General features: G+C 36.7%; 1 protein-coding gene across 1 annotated transcript in view; it reads left to right on the top strand.

The window, feature by feature from the left end:
• The window catches only part of LOC307156279 (globoside alpha-1,3-N-acetylgalactosaminyltransferase 1-like), a gene marked incomplete at its 5' end in the record, with an annotated part of 193,266 nt that extends 178,217 nt beyond the window's left edge, over positions 1-15,049 (top strand). Inside the window, one exon of the mRNA XM_079867573.1 lies at positions 14,249-15,049. Coding sequence (XP_079723699.1) covers positions 14,249-14,939 — 691 coding nt within the window. The 3' untranslated portion in view covers positions 14,940-15,049. The remainder of the gene's footprint in view (positions 1-14,248) is intronic.
• Between the last annotated feature and the right edge of the window lie 8,185 nt (positions 15,050-23,234).

Raw genomic sequence — 23,234 nt, forward strand, 5'->3', positions numbered from 1 at the left:
TAATTATTATTTACTTTACCAAACAAAACAGAGAATCAAGTCGGTAATTATGAGGAATTCATGTTTAGTTATGTTGATGTTATAAATTGTAGGTCTATGTATTCAATAAAGTGTTAGCTATCATGAAATCAGTAACACTTTACAATAAGGTTTCATTAGTTGCATTTATTAACATGAACTAATAATGAACTACACTTCTACACAATTTATTAATCTTAGTTAATATTAATTTCAGCATTTACTAAAACATTATTAAAATCAAAAGTTGTATTTGTTAACATTAGTTAATGCACTGACTGTGACATAACATGAACAAACAATTAAAAGTTGTATTATTAATAACTAAGATTAACAAATAGGCCTACAGTAGCCTAACAAATGTTTAGTTTAGTTTAGTTTCAGACACAGTTGAGCTAACAAACAACAGCACAGTCTGAAACAGGTGTAGGCTGAAGCTCTTGCTTATAATGCCTACCTTTTTAAAACTAAAAATAATTATTGTCTTACATCATTATGTTGACAAACAAATATAAACAGAATACAAAAACATTAGTATTTCCTATGCAATACCATTGCACAATCCAAATACAACAAAAGCAGCTTGTTCATTTATCATTCTTTAAATGGTTTCATATAGTTTCAGTGCATTATTTTTTAAATAGTTTCTTTAACTTATTAAGTGCCCCACATATTTTTAATTCCTCATGACAGCTATTCCATAGATTTACACCTTTAACCCTCTGGGGTCTGAGGGGTTTTTGGGGTCCTTGAGATGTTCTGACATGCCCTGACATTTGTGCTTTTTTCAGTTGCTTATAAACATATTAATGGCAAAGGTGTAAATTCACTCTATTTAGCACAAACAGGGCTACCATAATATGTGAACAACTTGCATGTACATGATGTATTTTTGATAGAATAATGTTTATGCATGTTTTTTTCAAAAACAAAAAACTAAAGTTTCTGAAATAAGGCCATAAAACACATTCTAAATATATGTAAATAAGACTTTTGACTAATGGATGACGTTGCCTAGAATTTTTTCTTCAAAATTATGTGAAAATCATCCTGCCTAATCATTCACATAACACAATACATTGATTTAAATCTTGTAAAACACTTTTTGTTTGGAAAGGCCATATGCGGGTGGGCGTGATTCACACCTGCGGAGTCAATGGGGCCCGCATAATGAGGCTGCATACGTAATGAGCCTTTCATTCAGGTGTGTGACTGAGCCACAAGAATGCAAGGACAATATATAACTGGTTTGTTGTTTTTTTCCACAAATTTTGCTTGCAAATTGTACAATATCCAAGGTAAACATTTCTAGTAATTGTGCAGTTAATTGTTCTCATACTGTATTTTCAGATTTGGAATATATTCTCTTCCCAAATGTGTCACTAATAAAGCATAATAAAATTATTTAAAGAGAAGGCTTATAATGACCTTTTAAGATTTTGTTTACATCTATCCTTTATATATATATATATATATATATATATATATATATATATATATATATATTAAGGTTATACAATTACGACAACATTTAAAATTGTAACAATATTTCCAGTGTAATCTTTCTTTGTATTCGCGATTCATATTAAAACAGTATTTTTGCCAGCTGTAGTAGCTCCACAACAGCACGCATCTGTGCGTTCATTCATTCATAGAAACGCGATTCATATTTAAACAGTATTTTTGCCAGCTGTAGTAGCTCCACAACAGCGCGCATCTGTGCGTTCATTCATTCATAGAAACGCGATTCATATTTAAACAGTATTTTTGCCAGCTGTAGTAGCTCCACAACAGCGCGCATCTGTGCGTTCATTCATACACAGAAACGCGATCAATATTTAAACAGTATTTTTGCCAGCTGTAGTAGCTCCACAACAGCACGCATCTGTGCGTTCATTCATTCCGATTAGAACAAAGCAAACAGAACTAACCTAATTCCTCAGCGGGATCCGTTTGCTCCTCGAAATGATACTTCCAGAACTTCTGAGGTAAATTTTTGCAGGATTATTATCAAGATAGTATTATTCCTCACAGCATCGTAAAGTACATAAGTCTGAAAGTGAACTCGCGGTGTGTGTTATCCAGCTGATGTGGACGTTTCACAGGTTTGTTTGGATCGCCTCACATTTGCGTTTGAATAGCGCTGTCTCCGTGGGCGGAGCACATTAAAACTTAATTAGCTGAGATGAGAACGACTGACATCTCTCTCTTTGCATACATATTACATAAACTGTGATATTTGTTTTTTATAAAAAATACTTCATTTAAAAGTAGAGAATTCAAGCTTCATACCTGTGTGACTGTATGCCTGTTTGACTGAGTATTCGCTGAGTTACAGTTCATTTTCGGACGCGTTTCAGAATTGACTTCACTGACGGAGAGTAGGCAGAACTCGCATCATGTTTATTTTTCTTTATTTGGCGAAAAGCACAACACTTTGTTTCTATTATGAGCATACACAAAAAAATACACACTAAACAGGATCGATTGATGTATAACACAAGCATATAAGATAAAAATTAATATTTTTTTTTTATTATTTTTTTGCACTCATACGGAAAAAAACGAGCCTATCGCGCCGGCGCGATAGCCGACCTCAGGGGGTTAACTGAAATGCAATGGTATTTTGCATTGGTCCTATGTTCTTTTTGAACTGTACAAGTTCCCCTTAAGTCATGTTGGCATTGTCTTTCTGTGAACAACCCTTGGATACTTTCTGGCAATTGATGATTTTTTACTTTGTACATGATCTGTAATGTTTTTAGTTGTTTTGCATGATTAGTTAATGTTAGTTAATATGAATAATAAACAAATGAACCTTATTGTAAAGTGTACTATGAAATCAAAGATATAAATTCCTTACAATTTAGAGCTGGACATGGACTTTTCCTTGGACATGAAATTTCCTTTCACTAGATGCATTTCCCCAAGCTAATTACACTTGCTATGGCCTGGACAAAAACGAATGACATTGTCAGACTCAGAATGCGGCTGAAATTGAGTTATACTTTTATGATTGTTAAGCATAAGTAACTCACATGCTGCCGCAACTTTTACAGTAGCATGGTAGGATAAATGTAACTTTTCCGTATTAGCTTAATATTACCTGCTGCCCGTGCAGTTTGAAGACTCGCGGCGAACTGCTGCGTACATAGCGCTGAAAAAAAGAACTCCGCCTACTGCCACTTCACCTCCGCCAAATGCTTCCGCCAAAAAAATAATATTTAATATTTGTTTGTATTATTATTGTTCGTGGCAATGGTGTATAAGTGTATTGTTATTTATTATAATATTTATTTTAATAATAATTATTATTTACATTTATCAGAGAGGGGCACAATACATTTTGAGACAAAAGGGGCAGGGGCTTGAGCCCCCCCGCCCCCCCCCCCCTGTGCACGCCACTGAACCAGAATGCCCCTTCAGCAATGCTGATGCTTATGTTAAGTACCACATTTTCTCAATTCAATCTTCAATCGGCCTGTATTTCGGTCTTTCGACGCTGACCACAACAACTTCACCAGGCTTTTCGGTCCCTGGCCAGAGCTATCCAGTCTCTGCCGATGTTTTGTCTGTGCGAGTCTCGCCATCGGGTTGCGGGGCGGCCGAGCTGTCTTTTGATGTCGAGTGGCAGCCATTCAGTCACGGCCGCGTCCATCACCCGTCCGAACTCCTGGCCACATGTCCGGCCCAGCGCTTCTTGGCCTGTCCGGCCTGGTTGACGCCGTCCTTGACCTTGCTCGTCTTCCTCAATAGCTTGTTGCTGATGTGGTCCATCCTCTTGACGCCGACCATCTGACGCTCAAAGGCGCGTTCAGTCACTTCCAGCTTCTGCCTGTCCGTGTTGGTGACCACTTCTGCTATGGACGCATAGCTGGCCCAGGCGGCCCTTTGTCGGCCCTTCATGCCAGCTCGGGGTTGTTCTTGTGCCCAGCAGTCAGCTCCTGGCCATGGTAGACATAGCTGTCGACCTGCTCGATCTCCTTCTGGCCGATAAGGATGTTGTTGTTGGCGGCCTGGGGGTTGTGCATCCACTTTGTCTTGGTTCATCTTCAGGCCGACTGCTGCGCCGGTCTGGTTGAGCTGGTTGAGACGCAGCTGCACTGACTCGCCGATTAGGACGATGTCGTCTGTGAAGTGCAGATGGCTGAGCCACTGGCCATTAACGCTGATACCCTTGTTGTCCCAGTCGAGCTGTCGATGGTCAGTTTGGCACGCTGCAGTCGGTGGTTGCTACCTGTGCAGAACGCTTTGCCGATGACAGAGACGTCTTGGAGGAGGCGGAGGTGGCCACAGAGGGCCCTCGAGTTCGTTTTTCGTAGTGCCGTTTGGCGACAGCCACGTCCAGCAAAGGCCGAGGCGCTTCTGGAAGAAGCTGTTGCCGATGTAGAGGCGACTGGACTCGACCATGGCTGCCAGCCGCTCGCCCCGGTTGTAGCAGTCGCTGCTGCTGAAGGGGCCGGCAAACTTCTTTGTCGAGCCCCCGCCCCACCTTGGCGTTGAAGTCGCCCATCAGGATGTGGTATGTTGCTAGGGGTACGATGGCTGCTTCGACATCTCCTCGTCCTCGGCTGCTGTGGTCGGCGCATATACCTGCACGATGCGGATGGTCGTCTTGTCGTCATAGTGCTGTCAAAGTTAGCGCGTTAATAACGCGTTAATGCAAAATCATATTAACGGCACTAATTTTTTTAACGCGCGATTAACGCTGCGCGTATTTTCTGTTTGACCCGTGGCCCAACCCCTAGTTGGAGAAATGGAGATACACAGTGTTGCCAACTTAGCGACATTGCAGACCCCTTTAGCGTTTTTTTCCCTTCAAAAAATCGCCCAAACCTTATACCGGTACCGCCGGTACTGCTCTCCCAGCACGCGCGCGCACCTCTCGCGCACCTCTCTCTCTCTCTCTCTCTCTCTCTCTCTCTCTCTCTCTGCGTCTCGCGCTGCAGCGAGGAGCAGCGCTTTAATTCAGTTAAACACAGATATCATGTTGCTTCTCTAATTTTACATGCAAGTATAGCCGAAATCACAGCACAGATATTGTCTTTATCTTATGTGTATTTGATTTGACATCAGACGAAGGCTCGATTATCAGGATTTTTGTGCAGATTAACATCTTGGAAGGGAGAGCTTATGTCTTAATGGGTCGCGTTTCAGTCACTATTTCATATTCATTCCGTTGTTTGACAACAGAAACAGTAAAATATACCAATGAAAACAGTTTTATTGAGAATTTAGCTTCATCAAAATGGGCACAGAGAGAGACAAACTAATGTAATAATAAATAATAAATGTACATTTAGCAGAAGAGCTGCCCTAAAATCTAAACATGTTTGTGTTAGTAAATTGCTCAGTGCAAAGAAAGAGAAGTAATGGGAACCTGGTATTTCTTTGTTCTTTCTACATGTGTCTAATAGACATGAACAAGTTCTTTGAAAAACATCTATGACCTTTGAAACATGTCTCGTCTTCATGCTCTATGTTGACTATGGTTTCAATAATAAACAATAATAAATATCCATGCCCATGTTGATTAGAGTATTACAAACTTGAAAAGTATTAATTTAAGGTACATTTAGAACAAATAAAAAATGTGCGATTAAATGCGATTTAATCGCGAGTTAACCCATGACAATCATGCGATTAATCATGATTAAATTTTTTAATCGATTGACAGCCCTAATTTTTTTCTATTATTAGGCCGAAATCCCATTTTTTCAAATGTGGAAAAGTGCAACAAAGGGGCTAATTAAGACAGTAATGGCTATGATTCAATGACAAATACTAGACTATGATGCTCTTCCTAGCTCCTCAAATTCAACTGAACTCGCACGTTGATGGGCATTGCTCTTGCTCTCGCTCTGGTTGATGTATGTGTGCGCTTGCTCTTCTGGGAGAAGTGCCTATACAAGCCCTTTATGACATCATACAGGGCCATACTCGAAAAAAAAACTGGCACAGAAATACTCCGTCATACATTCAACTCATAAACTTTGGCCATGTTGCATGACAATCCAAATCTTCAACAGTGTAAATAAGTCAGAATGCATGAAATAGCATAAGACATCCCATTTAAGTTACCCACACCCCAAACAATTCTAGTATATGATATAAAAATTATTTTGAGATTTAACCGCATACTTGTACCTACCTTAAGAGGACTCTTTTTTTTACACCGTCAAGTCAAGTCATCTTCATTTATATAGCGCTTTTAACAATGTAGATTGTTCCAAAGCAGCTTTACAGTGATAATAGGAAATTAAAGCAACAGAGATTGTTTTGGCTTTATAGCAGCTCTAAAATAAAGTTATTGTCCAGCTAAATTTAGTTTTGATTGATTCACTTCAGTCGCAACGATCATTTAGTTATTAACTTAGGGACCGCTAACACGACACCGTTTTAATAGAAAACTCTTAAGTTCTCTCTACGCAAACTTTAAAAACGAGATCCTGTGAGAACGCTGATGGCGTGCACATGTGTATTACGAGTTCAGTCTATAGGTATGCGCATTTGAATATATGTGTGCAGGCATGTGGTCCTTCCCTACAAGCCAACCCACAACAAACTACTTGTCTGGCCTTAAAATGTATAATACAGAATTTTTATCGCTTCCGCGTAGCCACGTGAACCGGAATTATCCCGACAACGGTTCACTTTTTATCGAAGTTGGGTATCAAAGTTCACATTTTGCTTTGGGTGCTCCCTGATCGATTGCTCCTGTCTGCCTCGTTGCTTCTGCTGCTGTTGCGTGTGTTTGCATCTGTAAGCTTCGTATGTGAATCATTATTTACTATCATTCCTTGTTGTTTATACTGCTAAATATAACTTACTCAACATCACACATTAACCTGACATTGCTAGCTTCAATCTAAATTGTTATTTCTAGCACAACACACTAGTAATTCACTAACCTGTTAGCGTGCCATCTGTGCGCTCTTTATTTATTTATTTATTTATTTTTCTTGCTCGCGCCTTTTACGAGTCCATCAAACAACTTAGGTGAGTAGGATCAGTCAACAAACATGGTAAGTCATGTCATCTTCTCCTCTTATTGTTACTTGCACCTCATGCAACATGTTTAGCATATCCTTCTCTGTCAGCATAGGATTTACATGTGATAAATGCAGGGAGATAGTCAAGCTGACGGGGAAGATTTCAGAACTAGAGACACGCATCCAAGCTTTAATCGAGGTTAATTGTAAGAGTGCAAGCGCTTTAGAGCCCGTGCAGCAGGGCAATTGGGTGACGGTGAGGCGCTGTAGTCGCGGGACAAAACACCGCTCTTCCGTTCTGATTACAACTTCAAACAGATTCTCCCCACTCAGTGAAACACCCACTGACAATCCTGTTGAATGTGCCCTAGTTATTGGGGGTACTATTACACGGAACGTGAAAGTAGAGACACCAGCCACCATAGTCACATGTTTGCCGGGAGCCAGAGCGCCTGACATCAAAACAAATTTAAAAGTGCTGGCTAATGCTAATCGTAAATTCTCTAAGATTATTATTTATGTCAGCACTAATGATGTTTGACTCCGCCAGTCAGAGATCACTAAAATTAATGTTAAAGAGGTGTGTGAACTTGCTAGTACGATGTCATGCACTGTAATTTGCTCTGGCCCCCTTCAATGGTTGGTTGTCTAAGTGGTGTCCACAAAATAATATAGAATTCATAGACAATTGGAAAAGTTTTTGGGGCAGACCTGACCTGTTGAAAAGAGATGGTATTCATCCCTCCTGGGATGGTGCTGCTCTTCTCTCTAGTAATATGGCACATTGTCTTAGAGCTCAAGCATGAATTGGGGCTCAGGTCAGGAAGCAGACAGACTGGCTAAACCGACCGTCTGCTAGCTGTTTCACGTCACCAAGGTCAGATAAATCCCATCACATAGAGCTTTTTTCACCTAGATATCATCATATAGAGACTGTGTCTGTTCCCCGAATTAGGACATACAAAAAACTTCCAAACCCATCTAAGGGTAAAAATGTAATTGATGTTCAACAAATAAAAAACAGATATAATACAAATGAGCAAATGATAAAGCTTGGGTTGCTGAATATTAGATACCTTACTTAAAAAGCACTTATTGTTAATGATATGATTACAGACTATAATCTAGATGTGATGTGTTTGACAGAAACGTGGCTAAAACCAAACAGTTACATTACTTTAAATGAGTCCACCCCACAAGATTACTGTTATAAACACAAACCTCGTCTGAAAGGCAAAGGGGGAGGTGATGCTGTAATTTATAGTAATATTTTTAGAATTACCAAGAAGTCTAGTTTCAAATATAATTCTTTTGAAGTGTTGGTGCTTAATATAGCAATACCATACCATACCATACCATCTTCTTCCGCTAATCCGGGGCCGGGTCGCGGGGGCAGCAGTCTAAGCAGAGATGCCCAGACTTCCCTCTCCCTAGACACTTTCTCCAGCTCTTCCGGGGGGACACCGAGGCGTTCCCAGGCCAGCCGGGAGACATAGTCTCTCCAGCGTGTCCTAGGTCTTCCCCGGGGTCTCCTCCCAGTGGGATGTGCCCGGAACACCTTCCCGGGAAGGCGTCCAGGAGGCATCCGGAACAGATGCCCGAGCTACCTCAGCTGACCCCTCTCGATGTGGAGGAGCAGCGGCTCTACTCTGAGCTCCTCCCGAGTGACCGAGCTTCTCACCCTATCTCTAAGGGATCGCCCAGCCACCCTGCGGAGAAAGCTCATTTCGGCCGCCTGTATCCAGGATCTTGTCCTTTCGGTCATGACCCAAAGCTCATGACCATAGGTGAGAGTAGGAACGTAGATTGACCGGTAAATCGAGAGCTTCGCCTTGCGGCTCAGCTCTTTCTTCACCACGACAGACCGGTACATCGACAGCATTACTGAAGAAGCTGCACCGATCCGTCTGTCAATCTCCCGTTCCATCCTTCCCTCACTCGTGAACAAAACTCCAAGATACTTAAACTCCTCCACTTGAGGCAGGAACTCTCCACCAACCTGAAGTGGGCAAGCCACCCTTTTCCGACTGAGGACCATGGCCTCGGATTTGGAGGTGCTGATTCTCATCCCAGCCGCTTCACACTCGGCTGCAAACCGTCCCAGTGCATGCTGAAGGTCCTGGTTTGATGAGGCCAACTCGACAACATCATCTGCAAAGAGCAGAGACGAAATCGTGCTGTCACCAAACCTGACACCCTCCGGCCCCTGGCTGCGCCTAGAAATTCTGTCCATAAAAATTATGAACAGAACCGGCGACAAAGGGCAGCCCTGTTGGAGTCCAACATGCACCGGGAACAAGTCTGACTTACTGCCGGCAATGCGAACCAAGCTCCTGCTTCGGTCGTACAGGAACCGGACAGCCCTTAGTAAAGGACCCCGGACCCCATACTCCCGGAGCACCCTCCACAGGCCACCGCAAGGGACACAGTCGAATGCCTTCTCCAAATCCACAAAGCACATGTGGACTGGTTGGGCAAACTCCCATGAACCCTCCAGCACCCTGTAGAGGGTATAGAGCTGGTCCAGTGTTCCACGGCCTGGACGAAAACCGCACTGTTCCTCCTGAATCCAAGGTTCTACTATCGGCCGTATTCTCCTCTCCAGTACCCTGGCATAGACTTTCCCACTTAACCTCCTGGGGTCGGCTATCGCGCCGGCGCGATAGGCTCGTTTTTTTCCTTATGAGTGCAAAAAAAAATAATAAAAAAAATAATAATTTTTATCTTATATGCTTGTGTTATACATCAATCGATCCTGTTTAGTGTGTATTTTTTTTGTGTATGCTCATAATAAAAACAAAGTGTTGTGCTTTTCGCCAAATAAAGAAAAATAAACATGATGCGAGTTCTGCCTACTCTCCGTCAGTGAAGTCAATTCTGAAACGCTTCCGAAAATGAAAAGTAACTCAGCGAATACTCAGTCAAACAGGCATACAGACACACAGGCATGAAGCTTGAATTCTCTTCTTTTAAATGAAGTAATTTTTATAAAAAACAAATATTCACAGTTTATATAATATGTATGTAAAGAGAGAGATGTCAGTCGTTCTCATCTCAGCTAATTAAGTTTTAATGTGACTCCGCCTACGGAGACCGCGCTATACAAACGCAAATGTGAGGCGATCCATATAAACCTGTTAAACGGCCACATCCGCTGGATAAGGCCGGTGACACACTGGATGCGTGGCGTAAGCGTCTCAGCTGCGTGGCGTGTCCGTTTTTATTTCGGCTCCCATGTTAACAGTTTAGAGTTTGCACACTGCCTGTGTGAGACGCGCGTCTAGTGTCTAGGTTTTGACAAATGCAAATATAAATGTAATTTTACAAAATATTATCGATTTTCAAATACTGCTGTATTGAATGAACAGCTTTTAGCATTGCTATACTGAGATGAGGAATATATACTGTATGTGTTTTGTCAAAAATAAAGTCATCAACTAACTAATGAATCCTTTACTTTGAAATTACTTTGAAAATACGTATGATAAAATGTATACTTTAGTTTTGAGAGACGTTGACTAGTTTTGAATAGATTATAAAGTATGTATGTGTATGCATATATATATATGTGTGTGTGTGTATATATATATATATATATATATATATATATATATATATATATATATATATATATATATTAGTGGTGGGCCGTTATCGGCATTAACGCGCTGCGTTAACGCGAGACTCTTATCGCGCGATAAAAAAAATATCGCCGTTAATCTATTCTCCAAGTTGGGTTGGGAGCTGGCTCAAGCTACACAAGCTATGATGACGCAATCTACCCGCGGCCGCGTGGAACACCCGGCTGCAACGCATCATATTCGTCGTCATCTTAAGTAAACACGGCTGAAAGTGAAAGCTGGTGTAAAAGATCCATGCAATATCCATTATTTGGACTTGGTTCGGATTTAAGCCGTCCGACGTAGACTGTGTGGGGTAACAGTTCGGTAAGTTAACACACGACTAATCCGTTCTACCACCTCAAATTCAAAACGAAACATATCACTGAATACCAGCGCGCGCGTATTATTCCCAATATAGCTTAGTGAGTGGTGTAGCACATAATCTCTTTTTATTAAAAGCGCCCGATTTTAAGAATCGTTGTTGTGTTTCTTTTTAACTGAAAAGACATCAGTTAGACAATATTCTAATTTTAAATGTGGGGTTTCATAAGCTCCAAGCCATATTAAACATTAGACCTACTTAAGTCTCTGCAGCTATAGTGTACTTAAATTTTATTTATCTGCAAAATTATGTTGTATACTTACAGTTTTGCACAATATATGTTCTCAAAACTACATACACCCTTTCAAAAAAAAAAAAAAAACATTTAGCAGTTGTTTAGCAGGGTCTGTGTAACCTGTTCTGAAATGGTTTTATTATAATATATATCGTTATCGCAAGAGGCTGCAATGTATATCACAATATGGATTTTAGGCCATATCGCCCATCCCTAATTGATAGCCTATAGTAGTTGATAATAACATGGGCCTACCTAATGTTGCCTACGGACGGTAACAGTACAGTAGTAACCTTTTAAAGTCTATGAGTGGAACAGCTTTCTCAAGCAGTTTGTGATGCATTGTGGAAACAGGAGATGAGCCCCTGGTCTAATGCGCCATCTGGCTTGAGAAACCCGTTCTCAAAGACTTACTTTTATAGTCATTATTTGGGTAGCACACATATTCTGAATGTCTTCGGCAGAATTCAAATGAGCCATTTTAATCTAGATTAATCTAGATTAATTTCAAAATTAATCTAGATTAATCTAGATTAAAAAAATGAATCTATGCCCACCTCTAATATATATATATATATGTGTGTGTGTGTGTGTGTGTGTATATATGAAGAGTTCAGATGCAAAAGCCTCTAAATGCCATCTGAAATTTTCTTCTAGAATGATTTTTATGAAGCTTGTATATTTAAGTTAGCTATAGGTGACACACCTGAATGAATGGCTCATTAAGTATGCAGGGACATTGTTTTATCAGGTGTGAACTACTAAATATGCATGATGCTGTTGGAGCGTTTACGCCCCATCCGCATATTGGCTTTCCAAACTAAAAGTGTTTCACAAAACTTAAATCAATGTATCGTTTTATGTGAATGATTAGGCAGGAAGATGTTCACATCATTTTGAAGAAAAAACTCTAGGCGACGACATTAGTCAAAAGTCTTATTGCCACATATTTAGTATGTGTTTTGTGGCCTTATTTCAGAAACTTTCATTTTTAGTTTTTTCGATAACCATGCATAAACATTATTCTCTCAAAAATGAAAACATGTACATACATGTGGCTCACATATTATGGTAGCCCTGTTTGTGCTATATAGAGTGAATTTACACCTTTGCCATTAATATGTTTATAAGCAACTGAAAAAGCACAAATGTCAGGGCATGTCAGAACATCTCAAGGACCCCAAAAACACCCCAGACCCCAGAGGGTTAATATAGCAATATATAGTGTAAATGATAAATCAGATTTGTGCTGGCTACTATATCCTGGGCACCATACAGACCTTATCAAAGAATGTGCTGACTTTCTATCAGAGTTAGTACTGGTTACAGATAAAGTCCTAATTGTTGGTGATTTTAATATACATGTAGATAACGAAAAAGATGCATTGGGATTGGCATTTAAAGACATTCTTAACTCTATTGGAGTTAGACAACATGTGTCAGGACCTACTCATTGTCATAATCATACTTTAGATCTAATGTTATCTCACGGAATCAATGTTAATGCCGTTGAAATTCTGTAGCAGAACGATGACATCTCAGATCATTATCTAGTCTCGTGTAAACTTCATTTAGCCAAAGCTGCAAAGCCGACTCTGTGTTACAAATATGTTAGACCTATCACTTCTGCCACTAAAGATTGCTTTATTAATAAACTTCCTGATCAGTTTCATCATCTCAGCGCCCCAGATAGCTTAGAAGAACTCGATATTGCGACAGAAACTTTTAACTCTCTCTTTTCCAGCATTTTAGACCCTATGGCCCCGTAGAAGCATTTTTTGTAAAAATAGGCTAACGATTGCGTTATAACCATGCGACTCTCTGTCGCACAGTAGAAAGGTTACCGTATGGACAGGAAGAGAAGCTCATGGGCAATCGGGGGGACGTGGAGGCAAAATGACAAAATAATTAATCAGAATACTTAGCAAAAGTTGCTCCTGCTCCAAGCTCATGGACAGCTCCTACTCACACTCTCCGTCTCTGCAAGTTTCGGAAGGGAATGATTCAGATTTCTCTTGGCACAGCTACTAGAAGACAGACGGGTTGCTCACGTCACATCTACGTTGTCAAGCTCAGTTTGAGTCTGTGCGGTACGCTCAGCCATCAGGAAGTGAATGCTTCTAATTGACTTCACTTTTCTCCGTTGAATCCAATGGGGTCGCTGTGTCCATTTTTTTTTTACTGTCTATGGCAGCAACAGCAACGAGGCAGACATGAGCAATCGATCCAAGCAACAGCCCATCCTCACACCAGTCATAATTAATTCAATTATAATTTTCATTTGTGTAATTTATTTTACCTCAGCAGCCTAAGCATACCTAGACATTTAAAACAAAAAATATAAAACAATATAATATAAAACCTGTGCATAAAACAATTCATAAAAATAAAAAAAATCAGCACAATTGAATTCATTGCCGTCATCACTTGTGCAACATTGGCAATGATGTACATCCGAGTCTACAAAATGGAGGGAAGTTAGCGAGGGAAGGGCTTTAAAAAAATAAACTGATGGATCCTGTTTCTTGTTTTTGTTTTGTTAGTTATAAGTTTAGTTTGCATATGTTCTGTTACCTATTCTTCACCCATTGTTCCTTGATTGTTATCAGCTGTTTTGTTAACCTGATTATTCCTTGTGTATTTAGCCCTCTTGTTTCCAGTGTTCAGTTTCAGGTCTTTTTCTTGCATGGATGTTTTGTCTTATGTCTGTATTCTTTTGTTATTATTGTTATTAAATAAACGTTTAGCTTTAATTGAACCATGTTGTGGGGTATTCCAGAAAGCAGTTTATGCAGCATTTCCGGTTAAGTTTATGGATAAAAAATAGATGGATAACCTTAACTTTCAGATCTAAAAGCTGAGGTAACTCAGGGTGAATGTACAGTATATGAGTTCATTGTATGGTCTTTCTTAATAAACTGCCAAAAGGGGATAAGATATTCTAATATTTTGTCAATTTATTACTTTACAATTTTGTCACTCTCCCTCTGTTTTTCAGGTATACACAGTTTCTTAAAGATTTCCTGGAGTCTGCAGAGCAGTATTACTTTGTTGGATTTCGTGTGCATTATTATGTGTTCACTGATCAACCAGAACAGGTTCCTGCAGTGAAACTGGGTGAAGAACATACTTTGACGGTGTTGACAGTCCCTAGTTCTAACAGATGGCAGGATATCAGTTTGAGCAGGATGGCAAGACTGGAGAAACTGATTGAGAGTCGACTTTTCAATGACGCCGACTATATTTTCAGCCTTGATATGGATTCAAAGTTTTATGGTCGCTGGGGGGTGGAGACTTTGAGTCGTCTGGTAGGTGTCATACATCCTTGGTTTTATGTTGCAGCTCGTGAACAATTCACATATGAACGCCGACCAGAGTCTCAAGCTTTCATTCCTTCTGGTGAGGGTGATTATTATTATGGCGGGGCTGTGATTGGTGGCTCGGTGAAAGACGTATATCAGCTTGTTAAAACCTGCCGGGAGCAGCTGGACATTGATGCATCTAAATCCATTGAGGCAGCATGGCAGGAGGAGTCTCATTTGAACAAGTACTTCCTTTATAACAAACCCAGTAAATTGCTTTCACCCGAGTATCTGTGGGATGACAGAAAATCTAAACCAGAGGAGATCAAAGTCATTCGCTTCTCCCAAGTTATCAAAAACTATAATGAAATTCGTCCAAACCCTTAGCAGCTGTTAACTGAAACGTGCAAAAAACAAAACCTGCCAAATATGTTTCCATCAGCTGCACAACATGTATGCTGCCTGATGGATGAAATATATATTATCTGACTTATTTTTTTGCTTCACTAAAGTGCAAAGAGCAGCTTCCCAGCTAACAAAAATATGTTCTTAGAATATTTTGCTAACATTCCAATTAGGTTATGAAAATGTTATTTCTGAATGTTTTTTAAACGTTGAAAACGTCCAGTTTTTTTATGTATTAAGAACGTTTTTTCTTGGTTAATGTGAACGTTAAAAGAACATTCAATTCAGTCATTTTGAAAATGTAATGAAATCGTTATTTCTGTAAGTTTTCTGAACGTGCAAACTGTTTTCTGAACGTGTTTTTTTTTTTTTTTTTTTTTTACGTATTAAGAACGTTTTTGGAGTACCTGGAGTGCTACTCACTGAGTCACTGGGCTGCCCTGTTTCTACTTATGTTTATATGAATTCAAGTGATAAAAATGTTAAAATGATAAAATGTAAGCAATTAATTTCTTACAGCCACAGGTCTGGATTTCAAAGTAACAGTATTTTTAAGTACCAAAAAACTGTGTTGACACATTTGTCCAGAGGGTTTACAGTTTCTAAGTGCATAAAATATTTGAATAAATACATATTTGAAGTTTCTAAGTGCATTAAATATCGCTCCTGCATCACATTATGTAAACGGAATTTATGACAAGTGCAGATGCTGATATCATGACAGTCTATCCATAAACACAGACCTCTACTTTCCAGAACGTGGATGTTTTGAATGTTTAAAAAATATTCAGAAATAATGTTTTCATAACAATTTTCAAAGTGATAGAATGGAATGTCCCTTTAACATTCACATAAACCAAGAACAAAATGTTCTTAATACGTTCAAAACGTTTTCAACGTTTAATTTTTTTTATAATTTTTTTTTTAAAATGGGAATGTTAGAAAAACATTCTAAGAACATATTTTTGTTATCTGGTGATGTTGTACTAAGAACGTTTTCTCTCAATATTACGAGAGTGTATTTTAAGTATGAAAACATTATAAGACTTTTCAAAACCATTATTTTAGGAACGTTTTTTACTAACATTTACATAACTTTTACATAACATTAGTGATTCGCTGTTTCCTGGGTTACTAATCTCAAATTCTGGTTAAAACACAATCAGCATTTGCATAGGTGAAGGGGAAGGCAAAGAAAGGCACTTTGCATCTAAAAAAAAAAAAAAAAAAAACTGGTAAAAGATTTGTATGGTATATGAAAAAAAAAAAAAGTTAAAACCTTATCTAACATTGGGAGTGATGTAATTCTTATTCCCAAATTACAAATATTTGTACTATGCAAGAGATTTTTTCACACTTATTTTCTTTTTTATCCCTATGGGTTTGGGTTTCATCATACGTCAGTTTGGTTATATGTGTTCTGTCTCTGATGTATGTGGAAAGAATGTCAGTGTGATCCATTAAAGAGTATAAAGTTCACGTCTTATGTTGTTCCAAACCAAAGTCCCCGTGAAGCAGTGACCGTCAGAGGAAAGTGTCTTCACGTTCTGTTTTGCTGAGGAAAACTATAGTGTGATGAGGGGTGAACGCAGCAAAAACTTTACAGTGGATGGAAAACGAATGCAAATAATAAGCCTCGGTCTGAAGGAAATGCAAAGTCACGCGTGTAAAGTAGTGAGCGCCGCTCAAGCAAACCTTTCAGCTGATGCCATTCTGGATAACGAAAGAATAGGATGCAAGAGAAAAAAGTTTAACACTTACTTTACCAATAAAAACAAAAGAAATCTATAGTAATTTTTGCTAATTAAAATAAACCCTACATTTTTACATAGGACTATATTTATATTTAGTATATTTATTATTTATTATATTTTATCGTATTTTTACAGCTTAAAATGTGCCGGTGCTGCGTACCGGTGCGTTCTGGCCCACTTCGAGCACTCGCCAAAACAAGAACATACTGACTATAAGAACTGTAACAACAACTAAAAAAGAAAAATGAAATCTGACCCCACTTTTAATGGTGAAATAAACAAAAAATATCTAAATAATATTATACTGTATCATTCAGTCATGTCATTTCAAACCTGTATAACTTCCATCTGTGGAACACAAAAGAGGATAGCCTATTTGTTATAAAACTTGTTTTAAATTTTTTTTTTTTTTTTTTTTTTTTTTTTTTTTGGATGAACCATCCCTTTAACCATAACTCAAATCCTCTGAGTACAAATCTCACCAGACAAATGTCTTCAATAAATCATCATGAACATGTAAATATAGGCTATATTGATCTAAAAGAAACAACTTAATGTGTTGCTCAACAAGCACCTCTAATGTGTAGCTAAGTAATCTCAAAGTGATATTTTGTTTGACAACAGACTTTAGTAGATACTGCAATTAATGACACTAGATGTAATACTGACAGACTATCTTTCGGACAGCATTTCCACACTTTTTCCATATCCTTTTCTGTAGTTGACAGAATGAAAAGGGGTTCCATCTGAGGGCAAGTTGCAAACACAGCCACTATGTTAAGACTGTGTCTTAAAGTCGTGATGAAATGGAAGTAGCCACATATCTTTATCTGTACATTAAATGTATTTGTATTTCTTTTTCTCTATTTTTTCTCTATATTGTGACTTACATGCAAGCGTAATGGATTATCAAAAAAGAAACAGGGACTTGGTTTTATGCATCAGTTGTTGATTGATTTTGAGCTATCACACTACTTCCAAAAGTGGAGGCAGATGAATGCTAGCTTGCAGGGGATGGTTTAAGATGAATGGCTGATTGGAGAAGTCCTGCATAAGTCACCATGAGAGAAGTTTTTATTATTATTATTACGATTTTTTTTTGAAAAATTAAACAGATGAATTGTTCACAATAAGATCTATGACGTGCATTTAGAAAATAGATAGGGTGAATATTTATTTCATGCCGACTTTATAATCTGACCAACTAGCAGTTAGCCAATGGGTAATGTCTTACTTTTTAGATTCAAATAAAAGACTAATCTACATTTTTATGTAACTGACTTTTAAAGTTATGACCTTTTTTAAAGAAAATAAAAATACTTTTAAAACTTTATACAATCGGCCTTGATCACTTGCAGTGATTCCTGTGCAAGGGCTGTGCAATGATTAATAGCGATTAATCGCATCCAAAATAAATAATATAATAAATATAAATAAATAAATAAGTTTGTGTTTGCATAATATATGTGTGTGTACTGTGTATAATTATTTATATATATATATATATATATATATATATATATATATATAAATACACACGCATGCATGTATATATTTAAGAAAATGTTGTTATTTATATATAAAATACTTATCTTTAAATATAATATAAATGATGTATAAATATATATATACAATATATACATGCAAATGTTTATTAAATACATGCATTTGTGTGTATTTATATATACAAAATAATTATACACAGTACACACACATATATATTATGTAGCCCTCTGATTTGATGATTCTGAAAGTGAAAATGTTGCACAGTATATGACTGAAAGGAATTATATTGTTTTGTTACCCATAGTTTTATAGTTTTATATAAAAGAATTATATTATTTTGTCACTCATGGTTCCAAACACAAATTTACTTTAGTTAATTTTATTTAATTAAACTGAACAAGAGGCAAACTAAACAAACAAACACGTGTATAGCTAATAACCCCAAATCACAATTTCTCATTGAAGCAAAATTCGCCAATCATCAAGGAGCTGCCAAATATCAAGCGTAACGTCAGTTTTGGCAAGTTCTAGTCTAGTCAAGTTCATATCAGTGACTCTCAGCTGATCCACGTCTACCTATAGGAATACGACGCCTATCACTGTATTATAAGCTCCTTCAGTATTATCAGCAGCTATCGCGTTTCTCAGGAGCTCATTACCCTCCTCCCTCCCCAGCTCCTCCTCTCGTCAGTCAGGATTTGGCATTCTGATTCCCCCCTGAATCAGACTAAATTCTCGATTTATGTTGTACATTAAAATGAATTAATGATATCTGCAATACATTCATGTTGGTTCTCTTCTGTTTACCCTAAGGGGGGTTATTGCTGCTCTCCCTGATCATATCCATGCGAGGCCTCATGGATGCGCAGGGAGTTCTTGCCCAGAACAGAACCATACTGCCAATCCTAACTATATGCTAACTGTCAATCGTATTTGACGATAGTGGTCCTGACTGAAATAAACCTTCTCTTCTTCTTTGTCCTTCAGAGTGTGTCTTTCCTGAACTTTATTGGAAATTTTATATTGGGTCATCAATTATGTTAAAACAGCATTACCTTGTTGTTATGTTTCATAAACCTGATTTAATTAGGTTACAACAACAAAATTCTGAATTTATAAATCAGGTAGAAATACCTCCTTAAAGCAACAACTGCACATGTTCACTTTTTACAGTGTGTGTGGAATGGTGTGTGTGAAGGCGGGTTTGAAACTACATAGGTGACAGAATAATGACAATGACTTTAGGGTGAACTATTCCTTTCAGTCATACTGAAGAATATAGGCCTACTGAAGAACAGGTGACAGATCTTAATTTTCATATAAAGCATGATCTCTCTTTGTGAGTTTGTATTTTTTATAAGCAACTTTGTATTTTTCAGTACAAACACTTGTGTGTGTGCATATGTTATAACCTTTTGCATATCTATGTCAAGTTATTGAATGTCCAAATAAATTAAGCTCAAAAAGCTGAATTTATTTTCATCATGTCTTGTTAAATAGTTTATATATACTTGGTTTCATTTACTGTTTTGGAAATTGTCTTTGTGCTGTTCTATGAACAATCTGCATTCCTTCTATATACAAGTTGTAGTAAAGTGACCCCTTCTGTTCAAAGTTGGATATTGCATGTAATATTGTTTTAGTCCTGTTTTAGACATCACAAATGTGAGCCTAGTTGCAGCAGCAGCAGGTATGGCAAGCCGTTTTGACTTTTATTAATTTCCAGGATATGAATTCTTGATATCAACAATTAAATTTTCACTAGTTGAAATGATATTTCTTGATATCGGGAATTACATTTCCACTAGTAACAATGGCAATGTATTGTCAATTGTATTGTCACTAGTGAAATGTCACCATAGGCTGCCATTCAAATTCAGTTGTTGATATCAAGAGCTGATTTCTTACTCATTGAAATTCCAATTTCACATATCATAAATACAATTCTTACTTTTTTTTTTTTTTATATGAATAATTACATAGTTACTAGTGCAAATGTCTATTCTTGATATCAGCAATTAAATTGCTGCTAATTTTTTTAGTGAAAATTTTTTCACTAGTGAAAATATTAATTTTTGATATCATGAATGTGATTGTTAATAGTAAGAAAGCCATTTTAGATATCTGAAATTATATTGATATCAGAAATACATTTTCAGATATCAAAAATGAACATTTTTACTAGTAGCAATTCAATTGTTGATATCAAGAATAGACATTTCAATTAGTGACAATTTAATTATTGATATCAGGAATTCACATTTTTACTAGTAACCATGTTATTATTGATATCAAAAATAAAGGTTTTTACTAGTGAGAATTGTATTTCTGATATGTGAAATTGGAATTTCAACTAGTAAGAAATCAATTATTGATATCAACAACTGAATTAGAATGGTAGCCTATGGTGACATTTAACTAGTAAAAATACTATGGCAAGCCGTTTTAACTTTTATTCATTTCCAGGATATGAATTGTTGATATCAAGAATTAAATTGTTGATATCAACAATTACATTTATGATATCAACAATTACATTTTTGATATCAACAATTACATTTTCATGGCCGGCAGTCATGGCCTAGTGGTTAGGGAGTTGGACTGGTAACCCAAAGGTTGCTGGTTCGATTCCAGAACTGGTGGGAAATGACTGAGGTGCCCTTGAGCAAGGCACCTAACTCCTAATCGCTCCCCGGGCGCCACACAAAGGCTGCCCGCTGCTCTGGGTGTGTATCCACGTTTGCAGTGTGTGTGTGTGTGTTAACTACTCACTACTCTGCTCCTAATGTGTGTGCATTAACTTGGATGGGTTAAATGCAGAGGTCAAATTCCAAGTATGGGTTACCATACTTGGCCGTCACTTTCACTTTCACTTTCACTTCACTTTCACTCACTTTCACATTTTCACTAGTGAAATGTCACCATAGGCTGCCATTCAAAATCAATTGTTGATATCAAGAATTGATTTCTTACTAGTAGAAATATAATTTTTGATATCAATAATTACATTGTTACTAGTAAAAATGTGAATTACTGATATCAATAATTCAGTTGTCACTAGTTGAAATGTCTATTCTTGATATCAACAATTGAATTGCTACTAGTAAAAATTTTCATTTTTGATATCTGAAAATGTATTTCTGATATCAATATTATTTCAGATATCTAAAATGGCTTTCTTTACTAGTAACGATCACATTCATGATATCAGAAATTAACATTGTCACTAGTGAAAATGGAATTATTGATATCAAAAATGAACATTGTCACTAGTAGCAATTCAATTGTTGATATCAAGAATAGACATTTTAACTAGTGACAATTGAATTCTTGATATCAAAAATAAAGGTTTTTACTAGTAAGAATTATGGCAAGCCGTTTTAACTTTTATTCATTTCCAGGATATGAATCCTTGATATCAACAATTCAATTTTCACTAGTTAAAATTATAATTCTTGATATCAGGAATAATGTTTCTACTAGTAACAATGGCAATTTTTGATATCAGGAATTACATTTCCACTAGTAAAAATGTTCATTCTTGATATCAACAATTGAATTTTAACTAGTAAAAACTATAATTCTTGATATTAACAATTGAATTTCAACTAGTAAAAACTATAATTCTTGATATTAACAATTTATATCCTGGGAATGGCAATAGGCAAGCCGTTTTGACTTTTAATCTTTCGCAGGATACGAATTTTTGATATCAACAACTACATTATCACTAGTTAAAATGATAGTTATTGATATCAGGAATTAGATTTCTACTAGTAACAATGGCAATTTTTGATATCAGGAATTACATTTCCACTAGTAACAATGCTAATTCTTGATATCAGCATTTACATTTTCACTAGTTAAAATGATAATTCTTGATATCAACAATTGAATTTCAACTAGTAAAAACTATAATTCTTGATATCTGTAATTGTATTTTCACTAGTGAAATGTCACCATAGGCTGCCATTCAAAATCAATTGTTGATATCAAGAATTGATTTCTTACTAGTTAAAATTCCAGTTTCACATATCAGAAATACAATTCTTACTAGTAAAAACATTTATTTTTGATATCAAGAATTCAATTGTCACTAGTTGAAATGTCTATTCTTGATATCAACAATTGAATTGCTACTAGTAACAATGTTCATTTTTGATATCAAGAATTCCATTTTCACTAGTGACAATATTAATTTCTGATATCATGAATGTGATTGTTACTAGTAAGAAAGCCATTCTAGATATCTGAAATTATATTGATATCAGAAATACATTTTCAGATATCAAAAATTAACATTTTTACTAGTAGCAATTTAATTGTTGATATCAAGATTAGACATTTTTACTAGTAACCAAGTAATTCTTGATATCAGGAATTTGCATTTTTACTAGTAACAATGTAATTATTGATATCAAAAAAACAAGTTGATATCTGAAATTGCCCTTGCAACTAGTAAAAATAGAATTACAGATATCTTAAATACTATTTTAACTAGTAAAAATAGTATTACAGATATCTAGAAATGTCATTTTTACAGGTAAGAATAGCTATGGTAATGAATTTATGAATATTAATGAGTAGGGGTGTGACGAGATGTCATGCCACAAGGCAAGCCGTTTTAACTTTTATTCATTTCCAGGATATGAATTCTTGATATCAACAATTCAATTGTTGATATCTGTAATTGTATTTTCACTAGTGAAATGTCACCATAGGCTGCCATTCAAAATCAATTGTTGATATCAAGAATTGAATTGTTGATATCAAGAATTACATTTTTGATATCAGAATTGAATTGTTGATATCAAGAATTGAATTGTTGATATCAAGAATTGAATTGTTGATATCAAGAATTACATTTTTGATATCAAGAATTGAATTGTTGATATCAAGAATTAAATTGTTGATATCAAGAATGTAATTCTTGATATCAAAAATGTAATTCTTGATATCAACAATTCAATTCTTGATATCAAAAATGTAATTCTTGATATCAACAATAACCGTCAGC

The sequence above is a fragment of the Squalius cephalus genome, assembly GCF_949319135.1.
Source record: "Squalius cephalus genome assembly, chromosome: 3".
In the NCBI taxonomy this organism is placed as follows: domain Eukaryota; kingdom Metazoa; phylum Chordata; class Actinopteri; order Cypriniformes; family Leuciscidae; genus Squalius; species Squalius cephalus.